The 17271-nt window shown below is 38.7% G+C and overlaps 2 protein-coding genes across 2 annotated transcripts; both read right to left on the reverse strand.

Annotated features, from left to right (window-relative positions):
• Positions 1–2648: 2648 nt before the first annotated feature.
• LOC306971048 (annexin A2-like) lies at positions 2649–8128 on the reverse strand. Its single transcript, XM_079567171.1, has 13 exons — positions 7910–8128; positions 7467–7524; positions 7261–7351; positions 6780–6874; positions 6586–6699; positions 6369–6459; positions 6219–6298; positions 5991–6050; positions 5812–5905; positions 5641–5736; positions 4296–4354; positions 3957–4079; positions 2649–2818 (listed from the first exon to the last, which is right to left on the reverse strand). The coding sequence occupies exons 2-13, from the start codon at positions 7512–7514 to the stop codon at positions 2759–2761; spliced, it is 1011 nt and encodes a 336-aa protein (XP_079423297.1). The 5' UTR covers positions 7515–7524; positions 7910–8128; the 3' UTR covers positions 2649–2758.
• A 47-nt stretch (positions 8129–8175) lies between these two features.
• Positions 8176–16472, reverse strand: ice2 (interactor of little elongator complex ELL subunit 2). The gene is made up of 15 exons (XM_079567170.1): positions 16341–16472; positions 16106–16204; positions 15740–16037; positions 15552–15671; positions 15348–15482; positions 15080–15196; positions 14678–14837; positions 14418–14596; positions 12735–13437; positions 12124–12290; positions 11916–12045; positions 10015–10099; positions 9201–9251; positions 8748–8991; positions 8176–8384 (listed from the first exon to the last, which is right to left on the reverse strand). Exons 1-15 carry the CDS (start codon positions 16352–16354, stop codon positions 8280–8282), a joined length of 2607 nt encoding a protein of 868 aa, XP_079423296.1. The 5' UTR covers positions 16355–16472; the 3' UTR covers positions 8176–8279.
• Between the last annotated feature and the right edge of the window lie 799 nt (positions 16473–17271).

The raw sequence follows: 17271 nt of genomic DNA on the forward strand, positions 1-17271 counted from the left end.
TGGCTGCAGACTTGACAATAAAAAAGCCCCAGGATGATCAAACAAAGTTAAGATTGCAATTTTGAAAACATTAACATTTTGATTAACTGTACCGCTCAGAGTGTGCAGGTTAATGGTAACAGCCTGAGAAGACTGTCAAGTAACACTTGACAATATCAGGCATAAAGCATTTACAAATGATCTACTTGTGTTTGTAAATATTTTGTAAGTTTGTTTGCAGATACTTTCTTGAAAATCAGCAAATCTTGAAAAAATACTTTACAAAAATCAAGTACAAATACCCCTGTTCATCATCAATTCAATATTTACAAATGACATTTATCCTTAACTCTTTGTATCAGATCATTCATTAGTTCATGGTATTAGTTAATTGTTAGTTAAGTATTAGTTCATGATAAACTTGTGTTTGTAAATGCTTTACAGGTATACTTTATTAAAAAGCTTGTTGTAACTTCCCGAAAACGGGCCTAGAGGGCTGCGCGTTCCACCTTGGCGCTGACTAGTCCCCCCCGTTGAGAAACAGAGCGCAGCCACTGACCCAAAGCCGGTAATGACAGACTGTTGTGAGGTGATTAGCCCGATCAGTGCTCGCTTGGGGCCCGGGGAGCCTGTCATTGCCGCAGTAATGCATGCTGCTCCATCTCCGTCCCTGTTTGACATTCATGGGCTTAAACTTGTCGGGATGATGAAGTGGCAGCGTTCCGAACAGTAAATTGCCTCGTTTCAATTGAGAAGAGAGTTCCCCTTGGGTGTGCCGAGGTCCCGACGGGCTGGCCTTGAACACAACAGCATGTTGTACATCCATATAAAAAAGAGAAAAATATGGGAGCACTTTCGTCTTTATGATGCGGAGATTAATCTGTCATCAAAGCCGGATATAAATCGCATTCCCCGGCTTTGCAAAATACAGTTTTAGCTCACTTTGGTCTATATTTTATCTTTATATTCCCAATAAACATAAACCATCACAAAGGGCTAATGTTCTCATCAATATTATTACAAAATGATCATAAATCCAGCGCCTTGTTAAAATTTAAGCCACTTTTTTCTTCATTTAGACTATCCAACCGGGGCGAGTGTAAGACAGAAGCATTATTCTATCCACAATAAAATATTCCTTCATTTTCAGCCACAGCTCTCTTTTATGAGAGGAGTAAATTCTTGCTCTGTGTGATTCTTGTGAGGCCACATTTTGCTGTTCCTGCAGTGGAAATGCCTGGGCGCTGCGTACGCTGGTTACTCATCCTGAGAGACCATAATCTAAACAGCAACACTGCAGACGCTTGTTTAGTGCTATGCAAATCAGCTCCGCCCCGGGTCAAATTAACATTTTTAATTAAAATATTAGCACCGAACAAACACGGAAAAACACACTAATGATTAAAGGATCTTACAAGGATGAGCACTCAAATGGAGGACAAAATACACTGTTTTGTATTTGTTTTAACAGACTAACATAATGGTTTTAAAAGATTTGAAATGGCAAGTTAGATTTTTAGGAAAAGTAATGACTATAATGGTTATTTCTATTGTACGGTATTTTCTGTCTTTCTGTTATTACACTTGATTATTATAATACTTCTATTACTATTATTCTACACTTTTCCCAGAGACTTCAGATGAAAATGGACTTTACAGTTAATGCTGACATATTTAGTTACATCTTCATTAATAATGTCTACAATGTGTACACATTGTAGATCCAAATAAAGAAAAATAAATAAAGAATAAAGAAATAAAGAAAGGAATAGAATAATTCTGCTGCTGTCCTTGTAGAATTTAAATATTGTCGTCTGGACTGGGTTAATTGAGTTGAGAACAGTGAGAAGAAGCTTCTGAAGGTAGAAACATCCTTAGCTCAACCCAGTCGGCACTATTCAAATCTCTATTGAGAATTAAGACAAGAAAAGTTCTTGATGACTGTGATATTACACAAACATACTACTGCTGCTCTTTATTATTTTTTCCAATGAGTTCTGTAAAATAATGTGGAGCTTTAAACAAACTGAATACTAAATTTAGAAAAAAAAAAAAAAACTTAAATTAAAATGTCCTGATGAACGGCTAATAATGTTAATAAACATTTGAGCATAAATACTTTTAGAAAGAAATGACCAAATTCCGTTTTTGATAAGCGCCACTTACGTGCATTTTAGAATGACAGAATATGGTCTATCGCGCCCTCTGCTGGCAGTCTCTGCACACTTCAACCTCAACTACCAGAGAAAAATAAGGAACAAAAGGTATATCTATAGATATAGAACAGTGTTGCATTTATACTGACAATAAAAAAGACTGACAACGTAAAAATAATAATAATAATAATAAAGTGAAATATCCCAATATAATTTCGTTCAGTGTGTAGTTGATTTAAATAAATTAGTAAATTATCTATATTTTATTGCATTGAATGTCTTGGTTGGGTCTTGGTCTTTTTTCTTTACTATCCGAGTTATAGATGCCGGGATTATTCGTTTTAAGTTTAACTTTTTTATACAACAAAAGGATAATCACAGTTTTAAATGTAAATATTTGATAAAAATGTTGCATGCAAATACAAATGTACAGGGCTTAAAAAAAAGAAAAAGAAGGTAGAAAGTAGAAAGCCTTTTCATTTGCAATATCAAGCTACAACAGGTGAACTTGAGATGTTTCTTTATTGAGGTCTTGCATACACAATTAGGTACTTTAAATATGGTGGTTTTGATCTTTTGCTTGTTGAATGCATAACTAACTTGTCCATGTCCAGACGTGCAGTCTACTCCTCTGGGCCACACAGACCGAGCAGGGCCTTCTGGTAGTCGCCTTTAGTGTGCTCCTGTTGTGGAAGAAGTAACTGTTTATTGTTCAAAGTTACAGAACGATGCCCCCTACTGGACCTCCCCAAAACATACAGTATGTATATCACCGATAGTTCTGAACCAGCGGGTGAGACAAAAAGAAAACATGGCTTTCCCAGGCAGATGTAATGTTAAAATACATTTTCAACTGTAAAAAAAACATGATAATTTTTTTACTTGCAATAACATGGGACTGATCTTGTAAAAACAGGAAAAAGTATCTTGCAGGGCCGGCCCAGGCCTCCCTGGGGCCCAAAGCATGATTTGACTTAGGGTCCCCTCATAGAACTTGTGCTGATCAGGCTCAATATTGATGATTGTGCTCTTAGTGCATAGTCCTGTGCTCTTTGCTCTAAGCACATTTCCCCACCCAGGAACAGTTCAAAAATAAATATAGGCAACATGAATTTAGCTAGGCTTGGCTAAATGGTAAAATGACTAAATTTTTATAGCGCTTTTCTACCTTTATCAGGCCAGAAGCGCTTTACTGCAAGGATCCATTCACCCAGTCACCCTCTCATTCATACACCAATGTACACAGACACTGGAGGCAAGTAGGGTTCAGTGTCTTGCCCATGGACACAACGACAGTGTGCATTTGCGGGAGCTGGTATTCGAACCCTAGATCTTTCAATCGCAAGACGACCCGCTCTACCAACTGCGCCAGCGTCGTTACATAAACAGAATGTCATTATTTTATTTATTGTGTTAAGCTTTTTCACTACATTATTTTGAATATTTTCTACAATAATAATGTAAGGCTCTTGGGGGGCCCCTGGTTGCCACGGTGCCCTAAGCAGTTGCTTAGTCTGTTTACACGCAGAGCCGGCCCTGGTGTCTTTTAATAATGTAATGAACTCTTAGCAGAATGAGTGATACAGTCATGCAGCTGGACTATATGGATTTTCAGATAGCAACATGCCTTGTAATCTATTTATCAGTTAAAAAATGTATTTCAAGTGTGTGTTTGTTTTTTCTATGACACCGGCTTTGAGTTTTGTGCAACTACATTTCAAAACAAAAGTAATTCTGCTCTTTTTGCTCATATTTGTCAAAAGTTCCAGTGTGAATCAAAGGCACCGAGCACTGAATTCAAGATGTGTATAATGCACTTACAGAAATTGTCTTCTGCAGAGACTGTCCAAACTGCGCTTTGTACTCGCCGCAGACCTTCCTCAGGTCTACCTCACAGCGGGACACCACGATTCTTGTCAACAGCTTCTCTTTGGCGCCTTTGCTCTGGAAAGACAAGCACAAGTCAGCGCTTTAGTTGTGCCGACTTCACAACGTAACTGCTGCGGCTGATGCAACGCTGTGGCAAGACAACTTTTGCCAACTTTAGATTCTGTGTTCCCCCAGCAGAATTTCACTTTCACAAATACAACTAACATCTACTTTTTTTCCCCCCTCCTTTTGTGGCCGTCAAGAAACCCACAACTCCACAGAATAAAGTACCTTCATGGCGTCGTGCAGGCGGTTTGCGAAGAACAGCTGTTTGTTTTCAATGCACTGAGCTGGGACACAAAAACAACAAATGTTTAATGTAACATTGCACATACAAGAATAATAAAGCATGTTATTTTTCTAGTGCACCGTATAGACACTACTTTGATTAGGATTAAGTATAAGTATTAATTATTTGGCTTAGTTGGCAGAGTACTCGCTGACTGATCTAGTAAATGTTTGATCCAATCAAGTTCTGCAAAGGTGGATAAATGAGTGAACATAACATGCTCGAGTGTCTGGTGAAGGAAGATAAATGTTAGTAATCAAACCGAGAACATCAACAAATAAAATTAGCAAAATTGAGCCAAAAGAAAAAGAATTTGTTCTTTTGCACAAGATTCACCAGAACAGATGTATATGTGCTTATTAGGACCAAAACAACTAATCGATTAATCGACAATCAAAGTAGTTGACAACTATATTAGTAATGAATTAATTATTTTTTAGTAAACACAGACTGAAATAGAGCAAAAATTACATGAAAATTGTGTATTTTTGATGAAAACCTTTGTTTTTAAGTTACGGTCTGTAGTGTTTTGCACATTGTAAATTTCATAAATATCTGTCTGTGTCTCATCCAATCAGTGAGCTGAATTAGCACAAAGAGTCTCCTACAAACGTTCACTTTAAGTTTACTCCATCAACATGTCCTCAAGTAGCGTCACTTAACTGTAGGTGGTAGAAAAAAAAGAAGCTATTTTCATACATCATTTTCATACAAGCGATTAATACAAGCGATTCATCGTAAAAATAATTGATTAAGCAATCGATTACCAAAATAATTGTTAGTTGTAGCCCTTGTGCTTATACACCAAAATATGACGTTTTGGACCATATTGAGAGGATATTTCAGAGACTGTTGACCTTCAACCATTTACACACAACAACACTCTTGGGTTTGCAACGAATAGACACTAAAGGAAAGTCAGTGTGCTTCCTTAAAGGGACTATAGGGAGTATAAAAATGTTAAAAGTAAGTATTTTCCTCCCCCTACATGTTCCAGCCATGTCCTAATGTGTAGAATGAGCGCAGACCTGTTCACCACAACTGCCTCTAAAATCCTGCACTGTCACTCAAAAAGGTGTTAATTCGGTCCGAAGTGCCGTCATGCACGAAATGACGAACTTGCATCTAGTCCCTTTAAACATACAATATAGAGTAATTAAAGATAATTTAACAATGAATTTAATAGAAAACAATAAGATTATAAATTTAGTCAACAAAAAGAATACATGCGGCCACTTTAAGTAGCACAATGAATTGAAAGTCTTCTTTACACTAAGTATCAATTACCTAAAACCAGGAAGGAGCTCTGCAGATCTCCTTTAACCTCCTTTCGGATGCTCTCCTGCAAGTCATAGGGGCTGTAGCTCTTGTACCTATCAAAAACTAAAATAACAACAGAATTATCAGAATGGCTTTGCTTCATTACAAACAATTTCCTCGTCAACAAAACTGAAGTACCTTTCTGGAGGTGTGGCACACTCCCCTCTGTCATAATGGAGATCCAAGTGGGGACATCGGTGCCTTTGATTTTCACGCCAGATTCATAAAGTGCCTGGATTTGATAAAAGCATGTCACAGTAGGTTATAGTTATAGATATCCAATCTCAATTTCAAAAGTGTACAGAGCGTGGACTTACTCTTGCGTCTTGATCTATCTTTTCATAATCTACAATAGCAGAGGGTTCAGCTCTCTTTGTCTGCAGAAAGAAAGAAGGTATTAAGATTAAAAGCATCAAGAAAGCTGCAACTAGCATTTATGTGGCGCAATAAATTCAATGTGTGGGTTTATTCCTGGAGAACTTTTTTGAATTACATATTTTGTTTGCTTGTAGCAGCATTGATTACAAAAAAAAAAAAGTACGTGCCTCGACAAGGGCCCGAAGCAGCTTAGCAAAGTTTCCCGATGTGTCTCCTGCAACGTCTTTGTCCAATTCTTTTTTAAACACTAAAAAAAATGAGAGGATTTTAAAGCATGCGGTCAAACAGCTGAAACGGGTGATTCACATAACACTTACACTCTCTGTACACTTTTTTAATCTCCAACAGCTCCGAGTTGCTGCGGGAGCACAGCATCTCAATCAGCGTCTCCTCATCTGTCCCCAAGCCCTTAATTCAAACACAAGAAATGCCATATGAAACAATATATATGCAAATGGAACCATTTCAAGTGACAAATCAGTGATTCTTCCAGAAGAGGGCAGTGTTGTCTTAAGTTTAGCTAGGCGCTTATACCTTGATAGATCCTCGGATCTCTGAGGCATCATACTCCGCTGGGCTCTTCATTAACCCAAGGATGACGGTTTCCAATGAGCCCGAGAGCGCAGCCTTTAGGGCAGCGGTCATGTCCTGAAATGCGGACACGTTAGGAACCAGCTACAGAGTGCATTTCAGATTGTGGTTCTAATGTTATCCAGTAAAGTGCAGACCTTCTTTGCCCTCCTTTCATAAGCAAATGCTGTTTCTCTTCTTTGTGAATAAGTTCTCTTTGTTAGAATATCTATGATGGTCTGCACGTCCACTCCTGACGTTCATACGGGAAAGATGAGAGGAAAAAATATCAAAATCAGCATCATCCATATGCGCGTGTTCCCTGCCACTCCCTTAAGATAATAGCTTTAACCCATTAGATCTATGTAAAGATAAAAGTAGCGTTTACGACAGTGAGCAAAAAAACCCAAAAAAAACATGTACAGCAAAATTTGTGTGGATTTCAATGGCACAATTCAATTAATACTGTTTTCTTATTGTTATTTTTAGATACAGCCAATGAATTAAGGGCTGTTTGGTTAGTGCCAATGATATGGTCAGAGCTGATCATTTTTCCAACTTAGGCCTAAAACATCATGCCATATCGATTCATAACAATGCTTGTATAGAAAATTGATATATCCATTTTTAAAAACATGCCTTTAGTTTTGATTGCAGTCTCTATTCTAGCAGCATCTTTGTCAGGGTCGAAGTCTATGGCTGGTAACACTGTGGGGTACGTGGGATCACCCTGAAACAGCAGACAATTCAAGAGTCAAGAACTGAAGTAATCATACTACTAATACAATTACAATTATGATAACTTCAACAAGTACTATAATTTAACAGTAAACATGAACCATTACCCCAACATTTAGCGTGAGCTGGCCCAGGAACTCTGACACTAAAGCCATTATGACCGTTCTGGAAAAGAGAAGAAGAAATACAGCGTTATCATTGTGTTATCATCAGTGTTAACATCAATGTGGCAATACACTACAGACTCTGCTTTAGTTATAAACACTACTGTCTGAACTTACTCATTCAAAAGCTCTGTCTACAGTAGCAACAGTAACAAAAGCAGTGCCACACCCTCAGACTCAAAACTACACAGTTCAAGTATGCACCTTTGTGAATACGTCTGTGATACACTTCTAAGTCTAACTTCTTGTATCCCAGAATTAAAGTCACCCAACCCTAAATGAAAATCACATGCAACAAGGAACTTTGCCAACATATTTGCCCCGTGATTCAGGAAACGCCAAGCTTTTATCATGTTGTTGCCAAGTGTAACGCAGCTTATTCTTACCTAAAAGTTCAAATGAGATGAGATGCAGAACTTGCCTCGGAAATCTTTGAGAGTCTGGTAGTGGAAGTTTAGCAGAAGTGTTGAGAGGAAGACTTCCCTTTTCAGCTCCTCCCCTTTCCATGTGCTCATCAGGACTCCACCCTGGCCCGCAGAAGAATGTCTCCAACAAAAAGACTGAGGTAATGCTGGGAATCCAGTACACCCACAGATTTAAAAACTTCTGCACCCAACTGAATTTCAAAACCTTTAATTTTGTTCTGCTTCACGATTTTTCTCATGAATTATTTACAGCAAACTAAAAAAGACAGAAAAAGCTGTACAAAGTGCAAAGTTCAACATAATGTCATTGGGAAACAGAGTAAGCTGGTGTTTATTTCTTTGGCTTATTTTTCCTCTTTTGCTTCTTTTTCGGCTGCTTCTTTTCCGGAGGTCCTCCTCTGTTGTGGAAAGGCTGTGCTGTCCAACCTTTCTGTGGCTACAAAGAAAAAAAATCACAGATTTAGCGAAAGTATAAATGATAACCAGACTAAAGAATATTGCTCTGCTCTGATGACTCATTCTCATATCTTGGTTCTCCAGAGGTGAAGGATGGGACAGGAATCCTATGAATGTCTAGAGTGCACAGTGTTTGTTTCTTTTCGTGAGCGTAGTTGTGTACACTAGTTTCACAAGAGTCTTTCAGTGCTTTAACCTGTGTTCTGGTTTAACCTGTCTTATTGGAGCAAGGGGCAGAAACTACAGCTTTAACTCCGTCACGCTGCTAAACTGTGCCTCCAGCACACATGCTTTATTAGTTCTGCTGGTGTGTGTGTGCATTAGTGGTGACAAAACAGCCCACCGGAATGAACTCTTTAGGGGGGAAGGTGCAGGGCACGCGGCCATGTTGGCGGTGGAAGGGCAGGCAGACTGATGGGTCCACAGGTATCCAGGGAGCCACAGCAGAGTTGGGGGGCGGCGGGATGTCGCTGTGGATCTGCTGCAGGTTATAGACGCCCTGTCTGCCATTGCCATGAGCTGCCTTCAGTATGTTCACAAACGGCTCTCCAACCTTGTGCTGGAGCAGGTACTGTCCTTCATCTAACCTGCAAATGAATGAACAAATCATTTTCCTACTTTATAACATGGTGAAGAATAAAATCAGTTGAATAATAATAATATACACCTTAACATGTGCAGAGTAATCAGATAGATGCACACAATTTTATTTTCTCTATAGACCTGTGCGCACTATAGTTAAATAAATAGTCTTGAGTAACAACAGTCTATAAAAAACATATCCAGGTAAACTCACCCAGTTAACTTCAGCAGAAGATGGTGAAGAATGTTCAGAGATTTTGAAGGTCTGTGGATCAAATAAAATGTGTAAGATTAGATTAACACTATTCAAAGATCCCCATGATTCTTAAGAGAGGTTTTTTTATTTGACACAGTGCAGGCGTGTCATTTTGTTGTATTGTGTATACAATAACAATGAATGAATAGGCAGTGAAAGACCTGTCCTGCTCACACTAAAAGTACCAGACGGGTATTTGGCCCTCGTGGTGCCATTTGATTGGTAATTGATTAAATGGTAATTTGCACTTCATTTGTAAACTGCATTTTTATATTGCATTAATTGTCTTTTGTTATGTAATCTTTATATGCAAATTGCCTTTTGTTATGTTATTTTAACTCTGTTATGTAATTTTAATTGTGTAGGACTACAGATGGAAATAATAAGTGCTAAATCTGGTGCAGCCATTTTTTTTAATCTAACTGCACATTGTCCTGATACAAATAAACTAAACTAAATAAAACTAAAATGAAACAAAATTAACAAAGATAAAAAGACAAAAGTTATCTTTGAATCTTTCTCTTGGTGAACGCTGATGTGTTTGACATTACTTAAATTATAATAATATAATTATTATAATAAATAATAAAATAGAACATTTTGAGAGATTATCCAATCTACAAGATCTGAGTCAAAAGGCTAACATTTTCAGAGAATAAGGCCGCGCCTACTGTCCCTGAAAAGTAACCAGGCAAGTGAGTACATGCCCTTGTGATGTATGTTTTCAATATTACGTAAATATCAAGTTATTAAAGCATAAAGTAGCTCTCACTTAAAGCCACAGGAGATGTTGTAGATCCAGTTGTCAGGTAGTTTCCTCACCAGAGCCACCCTGGATGTGAAAGCGTCGATGTGCGCTGTGTGCACAAACAGAGTTAGGGACGTAGCCTACTAGCAAAAGCACAGAAGCTCATTACCCGGATGGTTTAAGCTTCTACACATCAGTGCCATTGTTAGGGCTTACAGAGTAATTAGTCTGATGATTTGCCAGCAGCTGTACGCTTTTGAGTGGGAGAGAGAAGTGCATGTTGGTCCTTTCTCCAGCTCTGCCTCCCACTTGAACCACTAATGCATGCCTTCAATACCATGTCTCAAGAATAATATACTTCTGAAGAGCCTGTAGCCACAAGCACAAATACACAAACGAGGACGCCACATGACTAAGAAGCAAAGCAAACCTCTGATGTTGATTTGAGCCATTCAAACATTTGAAATGGTTTGCTTAATATCTCCCCCTTCATTGAAAAGTTATTTCACAATCATGTCTCAGGATCAAATCGCAAAATCAGACAGATGTTTCAGATCACTGTTATGAAATCCTGGGTATCATTCTGATTAACCAGTGATTCACCTGGTTCACTGAGAGGTTGATTTTTATTAATTTCATAAACTCTGACATTAACAGATTTGCTTCAATAATACGTTTTGAATCCTTAGCATCAGGTCATAATTAATAACCAGTTAATCCATTTAAACATTAATTCAACTTGTATAAGTAATTAATTTTCCTTTGAACTTAAAGCAAAAGATGAACATTGAAAATACTCAGCTGAGATCTACTGTGTAATGAATCAGAACATGTTTGTTGACAAAACAATTAAGAAAATAAAGAGAGAGTATAGTTAAAAAAAAAAAAAAGGGATTACATGAGATTGTGCAAAAGTATGATTTATCTAGGCCCTAAGTATGTGTATGCAGTCACCATGGCAACAGAGTAAACTGAATAACCACAGTCACATGGCAACAGTGAGTCATCCAGCCTCACTGGCCTGTGGAAAGGTCCTGCAAACCCCGAGTTTACTTACTCATCAGCTTTTAGACTGAGCGCACTCCAGGTTTAGCAGTCTACACTTTTATGAGCTTACACATTACTTTGAAAATGTTTGCCACAACAAAACAAAACAAAACAACGATAGGGACATACCATGGTTTTTTGAGCTTTAAACCATGGTATTACGTTCCCTCGTACAAGACAGACCTGGAGCAGTTTCACAACATTCACACAGCTTTGAGTAATCCTTAGGCAAAGCTGTTAAATGTAGCTGTTTCTTTAACTACAGAGTCATCACTATATCATCTGTACTTCCCGGATACAATTACGTCATTGTTAAAACCCAAAACCATTAAAGGTGCTATATCATGCAAAATCAACTTTTTGGAGCTTTTGGAGCATTCCGGACTATTGAGTGCACCTGAATATGAGCCGTACCAACACAATTTATAAAGATAAAAAAAAGTGCACACATATAGGCCGCACTGGTCTGTAAGTTATGCATTTGTGCATTTAAAATGAAATCAGCCCCTGGAAATACTGGACTTTTCTCTTTGTGCACGCTGGAGGACATCCTGCGGCCCCCACCCCGGTGTGCAGTAAATATCACTCTCCATCGTCTCAACACCACAGCTTTATGTTCGGATTTGGAGCTATTATTGCATCGTTCTCTCCGAGTTCTTTCATCATAAATAACCAAGTGTTTTGGACCCCCTCATATTAAATGTAGTTGCATTGTTATTGATGACATGACACAATATTCAGTATGACCAAAAAATCTATAAATTAACCGTATCGCTGCATGAGCCATAAGGTTCAAGGCATGGCGGAAAACAACATAATAGGGCTTTTATGTTTTGAGAAATTAGCAATAAATATACACCAAGTACAGAAGGTTGTACCTATGAAAGAGTCAGTGCTTGAATGAAGCAACGTTTCTGTCCAGAGCTGGCACGCCTCGCTGCTGCTCAGGCATTCAACTCCATAAGTCAACTGGTATTCAAGCTTCGGCAAGATATTCAATGGCACGTACTATTAGACACACAAAACATGGGTTAGCAAAACTCTTTACAAAAATGTAACATTAAAGAGATTATCAGCAGCCAGTACCCTGTCTTGGTTGTCTAGTTGCCTGGTGTGAGTGAAGTCAATGGACGTGCGCACCATAAGCATCAGCTTGTCCAAACTATAGAGCTTATAGACCACGTTTCCCTCCTCTGGACTTTCATAGTCCCGCTCATCTTCAATGGCTGCCTGAAGATCCTGGGACAGGAGTTCTGTATAGTGGGAATAGGTTTTTCCACATTAAACATTAATGGCATAGACTTTTGCACATCACAGTAATCAAAATGTTATACATTTAACTTAAAGTAAATAAACATTAAATGATCGGTTCTTTGTTTTTCCTACATGAATACTCTTCATAGCATAGTCCCACAGTCTTACGTGTTGGGTCAGTTTTATTGAGAATTTATAGCAATCGTGAAAAAATTCCTTAAAAGTAAAGGATAATTTTAGGATGAACTTCACATCTGCAAACCTTTTTTTTCTGAGTTTGTGTGGACTACTTTAAAGGACCTATAGGTAAAATAACCAAATAAATCAGTTCAATGAATATATATATACGTATATACAAAAAAAACAGAACAGATCATCTACGCAAGTGCATTTAGTTCTATCCGTGCCACAAACTAAATCAACAAGAATTGATGGAAACTAACTTTTGCACCCTGTAGATTCTGCAGCCACATTGCGAATGGCATCTCCCGTCTCTTCTTCCTGGCTTGGATTTCTCTCCAGGTACGAGGACACGGAGGCCTTTACCAGAGAGGTCGGGTGCAGGTGAGTGGGCCCACTTAGCCTGGATGGAGGGTTGGTGTCATGCGGGGCATTCGAGGACTTCGTGGGCACGTTACTGGTGTTTGAGGTGAACATGGCCGTTTGCATTTGTAGGATCTCACCCAGTTGATCCCCAGAAGGAGGGCATTTTTTCTTCTGTTTTGCACTTCTCGTATTGGAAGATGGACTAAGCCCTGAACTGGGAGTTTCACATTGCTTTTGCTGTATGGCATCTATAGGAGAAGTATCTGCAATAATTAAATTATCATCATCAGAATCCACACTGGCGTTTCCCTGAGTAAAGTCTTTGCGCAGTGGCGTAGCTACGTTTTGCGTAACTTTGTCTTTAACAGACTCACACCGATTGCTGTCCAGTTCCTCATCTAAACTAGCACTTTCATTTTTACTAGAACTTTTAGTTTGACTGATGGCCTTTTCACTTTTAACCCTTGCAGCGTCGTGGTTCATCTTGGCCTTCTTTACATTTGCTGCTTTGTTGGTCACATTTCCTCCAAATGTTTCGAGATCGATTAAGTCCACCTCAAAGTCGATGTTGTCATTTGCCAAGGTGGTCAAAGTTCTCCCCTGAAACAACAACAACAGAAAAATACTATTACTTGAGCGTTCCTTTGGTGTTCAACTTAGAAAAAAAAAAAAAAAAAGTATTAACAGATTCGCTCGAACAAAAGAGATTTTTAATTTCAAATAGATTTTCCCTGGTTAATAAATATTTCAAGAAAAAATAAAAACACATTAGAGAATTGTACTGGATTGGTAACAAAACTAATGGTAACAAAAGGAACTGGAGAAGATTGAAACGGCAAAGAAGCAGCAAGAGACACTTAAAAAGCGATAATTACGAGTTGGCACTTTGAAATGAAGAAGCTGCAATTTAAAGGCTTAACCTCTTACCCCCCACCTTAACTGAGCACATTTTCTCCAGCTTTACTAAAATCTAAAAGCTTCTCGACTGGAGCTCACAGCCTATAGGCCAGTGTAGCTCTTCATTGGAAAGCAAAGACCTAGAAAACTGACGTGACTTTTTTGTTGCGTTGTCGCCGCCTGTTTGTCACATGTATTGTAAGTATTGTGTTTTTGTCTCTTTTTAAGTCTTGTTTTTGTAGGATGTGTTTTTGACATGTTTTGTTGCTTTCTTTGTTTTTTTCCTTGCTTTTTGGCGCTCTTTTGTTGTGTTTTTTTGTCGCTTTTTTATTGTGTTATTGTTGCTTCTCCAACACGTTTTAATTGCTCTTTTGTGGCTCTTTTATTTTGCTTTTTTGTTGTATTTCTATCCTTGATAATTTTCTGAAGAAGCTTTTAGACTTGGGTAAAGCCAAACTGGAGAAAATGTGCTCGGTTCAGGTGGGGGTTAAGAGGCTAAAGCCACACAGCTTGTTGCTACATCAAACTGCCACTAAACTCTTCTTCTTTGTAAGTGTACATTTTTTGAGTGTCTTTTTCACCCATGCTATGGATGAATTCTGTCTCCAATGGCAAAAGCAATAAAGATTATTTTATTGTGATGATGGTTGGTGACACAATAGAAGAGCTTTAAATAAACTTACGGATTCAGATTGTTCACTGACGGGAAGCTCGGTCATCACATGGAAGACATCTTTTATTTCAGTCCGGAGAACAGACAGCTTCAGAGATTGCTCATGGTAGATGTGGTTCCTCTCACGAAACGTCACCTCACTCTTCGGCAGAGGCGAGTCTATGAACACTGTTTTCCTTGGGGTTTTGCCTATAGAGGCGAATAGACAATTTAATGTCTATTATAACATAGTGTAACATTGTGTTGTTCTTTCATTTCTCATTTTTAGACCTTCAGAGGGGTTGGATTTGATAAGGACAGGAAGCTCCCACTCTTCTCTGAAGTCAGGGCCGTGGTTGTTGAGGAGCTGGACCAAAGCTTCTCTCGTCAGGCACACATGAGGCTCATAACTGCTGCACAGCCTCTCCGTATTATTGTCATTGCTGAGCGACTACAATGACATGGAAACAATTATATGCTCTATTTAATAATATCAAACAAATCCGTGACAGTGAGTTTGTGCTATCTCCTTTCATCTTTCATGTAAACAACTCACTGGTGTTGTTTGGCAAATCTATACTTGAATGCCCCCTGGTGGCTAAGGAGAAAACTGCAAGAGCTCATTACGGCAGACCTGCAGTCCTGAACTCAGTCATTCTTCAAGAGTAATTAAAAAGGAAGACAATGACTTACAGCGTGCAGTTCCTTCGCTTTTTTAGCTGGAGGAGTGTGTGATGAAACTGTGGGATAATCCGATGCAAGCACAGTACCAGCCTGCACTGGCCGAAAGCCTGTCATTACAACGCTGCCCTGGAGTCAGACAAGGAGAACAAAGGACAGTGCAGCAACAGAAACCAGAAATGCCCAGTTCAACTTGAAAAGATGAGCAGAGCAGTAGAACTTGAACCTTTATTCAACCCTGACCGACTGAATATGTTTGTGGGAGATACTAAAAGCTCACCATGTGCAGAAGCTCTTTTTCAAATGTTAGAGAGAGCGCTGGGTTGAACTTGCCTCCCGTCAGACTGGTGAGCTCATGGATCTGATAAACCTCAGGAAGTGTCTTTATGTATCCCAACCAGCTCCGGAAAACCTCCTAAAAAGTGACTTATTAATTAATGTGGTAAAGTATCACCAAACAAAAGCAGTGTGGTGGCGTGTGTACCTCTGAATACTGCAGTGCCCCCTGGGATATGATGTTGTAATCTTCAGCACATCTCCTGGACACATCTTGCAGATACATCATGAACTGCATGACTTCTTGATTTACTTTATTCAATATCATCTAAAGATTTAAATAAAAGTAAGTACTATTTATAAAGGTTTCCAATTAAAACAAAGAAAGCCCCAGACCTCGGGAAGATGCACTTTTTCCTGCTGCTTCCTGTCACACAGAAACTGGGAATATTTCCTCTGCTCAGTTTTGGTCAGCGCAGACATACAGGGGTATGGCAGTCTGGGCTCAGGAAATTTGACTTTTTTCGCAGGGCAACTTTTGACAGCTTCTTTCGTGCCTTTAGAGTCTTCAGTCTCCATAAAGTCCTCCTCAGAGTCACAGCTGTCCTCTGTGATGCTGGCTTTGTCCACATTGTCTTCTGTGGCCCCAGAGTGAGTGAAGCTTTGGACTTTAGGAGGGCTATTCTGTTGTGGGCTGCAGAGAAACATTCACATTTTTAAACTATGATCTAAAAAACACCACAGTCAATAACTGATCATCACCTCTGCAGGAGGGTAAAGAGCTCGTGAATGCTCGGGGGAAATGCACTTTCATAGGCATCTCTGGTGAAGAAAGGGCCGTCAGGGATGGGGGGATCCTCCCTTAAAAGTCAAACAAATAATGATGATGACAATAATGGTCATATTCAACTGCCATGTGTTCTCCTAGCCCAGCGAGGATGAGTTATTTAAGATTACTAAAGTACACATATAGATGTTTGTTGAGAATAAAACTCACCACACGATCTCCATAAGTGTTCGACCTTTAGTCCAGCCGGAAAAATATGTATTTATCAAGACATAGACATGGATAAGTCACTAGCCATGTGATGCTAACAACCTCAACAGTTTGACAGCCGCCTTCTTCTCCTCATACTTTAAAGGACGGTAAAGGTTTTCTGCCACCTACAGGTGCTACTGCTACATTACAACCTCTCCCACAGATTACCAGAGGCCACGTCCACGATCATTAGAGATTATTAATTATTTACATTTAAAAATATATATAATTATAATTTTAATAGTACTTTTCATCACAATACGTTTAAGATGTTTTTTTTTTACGTTTTTGTTTGTTGTCTTTATTTATGCATTGAAGCCAGGCTGCTTACACAAAAAAGGCTCAGTAAATCTCTTGCTTTGAGAAACTTGTGCTACACAGGCTTGTAATGCGCAATACAAGTCCAAGCCATTATTATTATCATTATTACTACTTAGTTTAGAGAGCGTGGGGTTGAGTTAAATTTAGCACAATCTGCAGGTGATTTTGCATAAGTCAGCCATTACACACAAAACTTACAGTTTAGAGTGTTTAGAGAACCGTTTACAGTTACCTGTATATCGAGTGGCCGATATAGGGGGCGTTTTACTGTTGGCTACTTGTCACAAACCTGAAGTATTGTTCTTGATCTTGACTAGGCCAGTTTCTCTTTGAAATACAATTAACCCCTTGACGCCTGAATTTATTTACAGTTATATAGAAAATGTATTATCAGTGTTTTTAGGTTTAGATTAATGTTTAGGTTCATTAAACATTGACATCACAGGAAAAAAAAAGTTTCAACCTGAAATATGTCAATTGTAATAAATTAATATAAATTAAAAAAAGATATTTCATGTGTTTTTTTGTATGGCTCTTCTTGGCTGCATATGGTCTTCACTGCCTGAGC

The sequence above is a fragment of the Gobius niger genome, assembly GCF_951799975.1.
Source record: "Gobius niger genome assembly, chromosome: 12".
Taxonomy (NCBI): Eukaryota; Metazoa; Chordata; class Actinopteri; order Gobiiformes; family Gobiidae; genus Gobius; species Gobius niger.

What these genes read in the sequence shown, in the direction of transcription:
- LOC306971048 (XM_079567171.1), bottom strand. Translation starts at nt 7,514, where the DNA reads ATGGCTTTAGTGTCAGAGTTCCTGGGCCAGCTCACGCTAAATGTTGGG. An exon ending in AGCTCACGCTAAATGTTGGG is followed by an intron (nt 7,352 to 7,466) that starts GTAATGGTTCAT and finishes CTGCTGTTTCAG; the next exon opens with GGTGATCCCACGTACCCCAC. An exon ending in AGATAGATCAAGACGCAAGA is followed by an intron (nt 5,906 to 5,990) that starts GTAAGTCCACGC and finishes TATCAAATCCAG; the next exon opens with GCACTTTATGAATCTGGCGT.
- ice2 (XM_079567170.1), bottom strand. An exon ending in AAAAAGTGCATCTTCCCGAG is followed by an intron (nt 15,672 to 15,739) that starts GTCTGGGGCTTT and finishes TTAAATCTTTAG; the next exon opens with ATGATATTGAATAAAGTAAA. An exon ending in CTTCTGCTGAAGTTAACTGG is followed by an intron (nt 8,992 to 9,200) that starts GTGAGTTTACCT and finishes ATTCATTTGCAG; the next exon opens with GTTAGATGAAGGACAGTACC.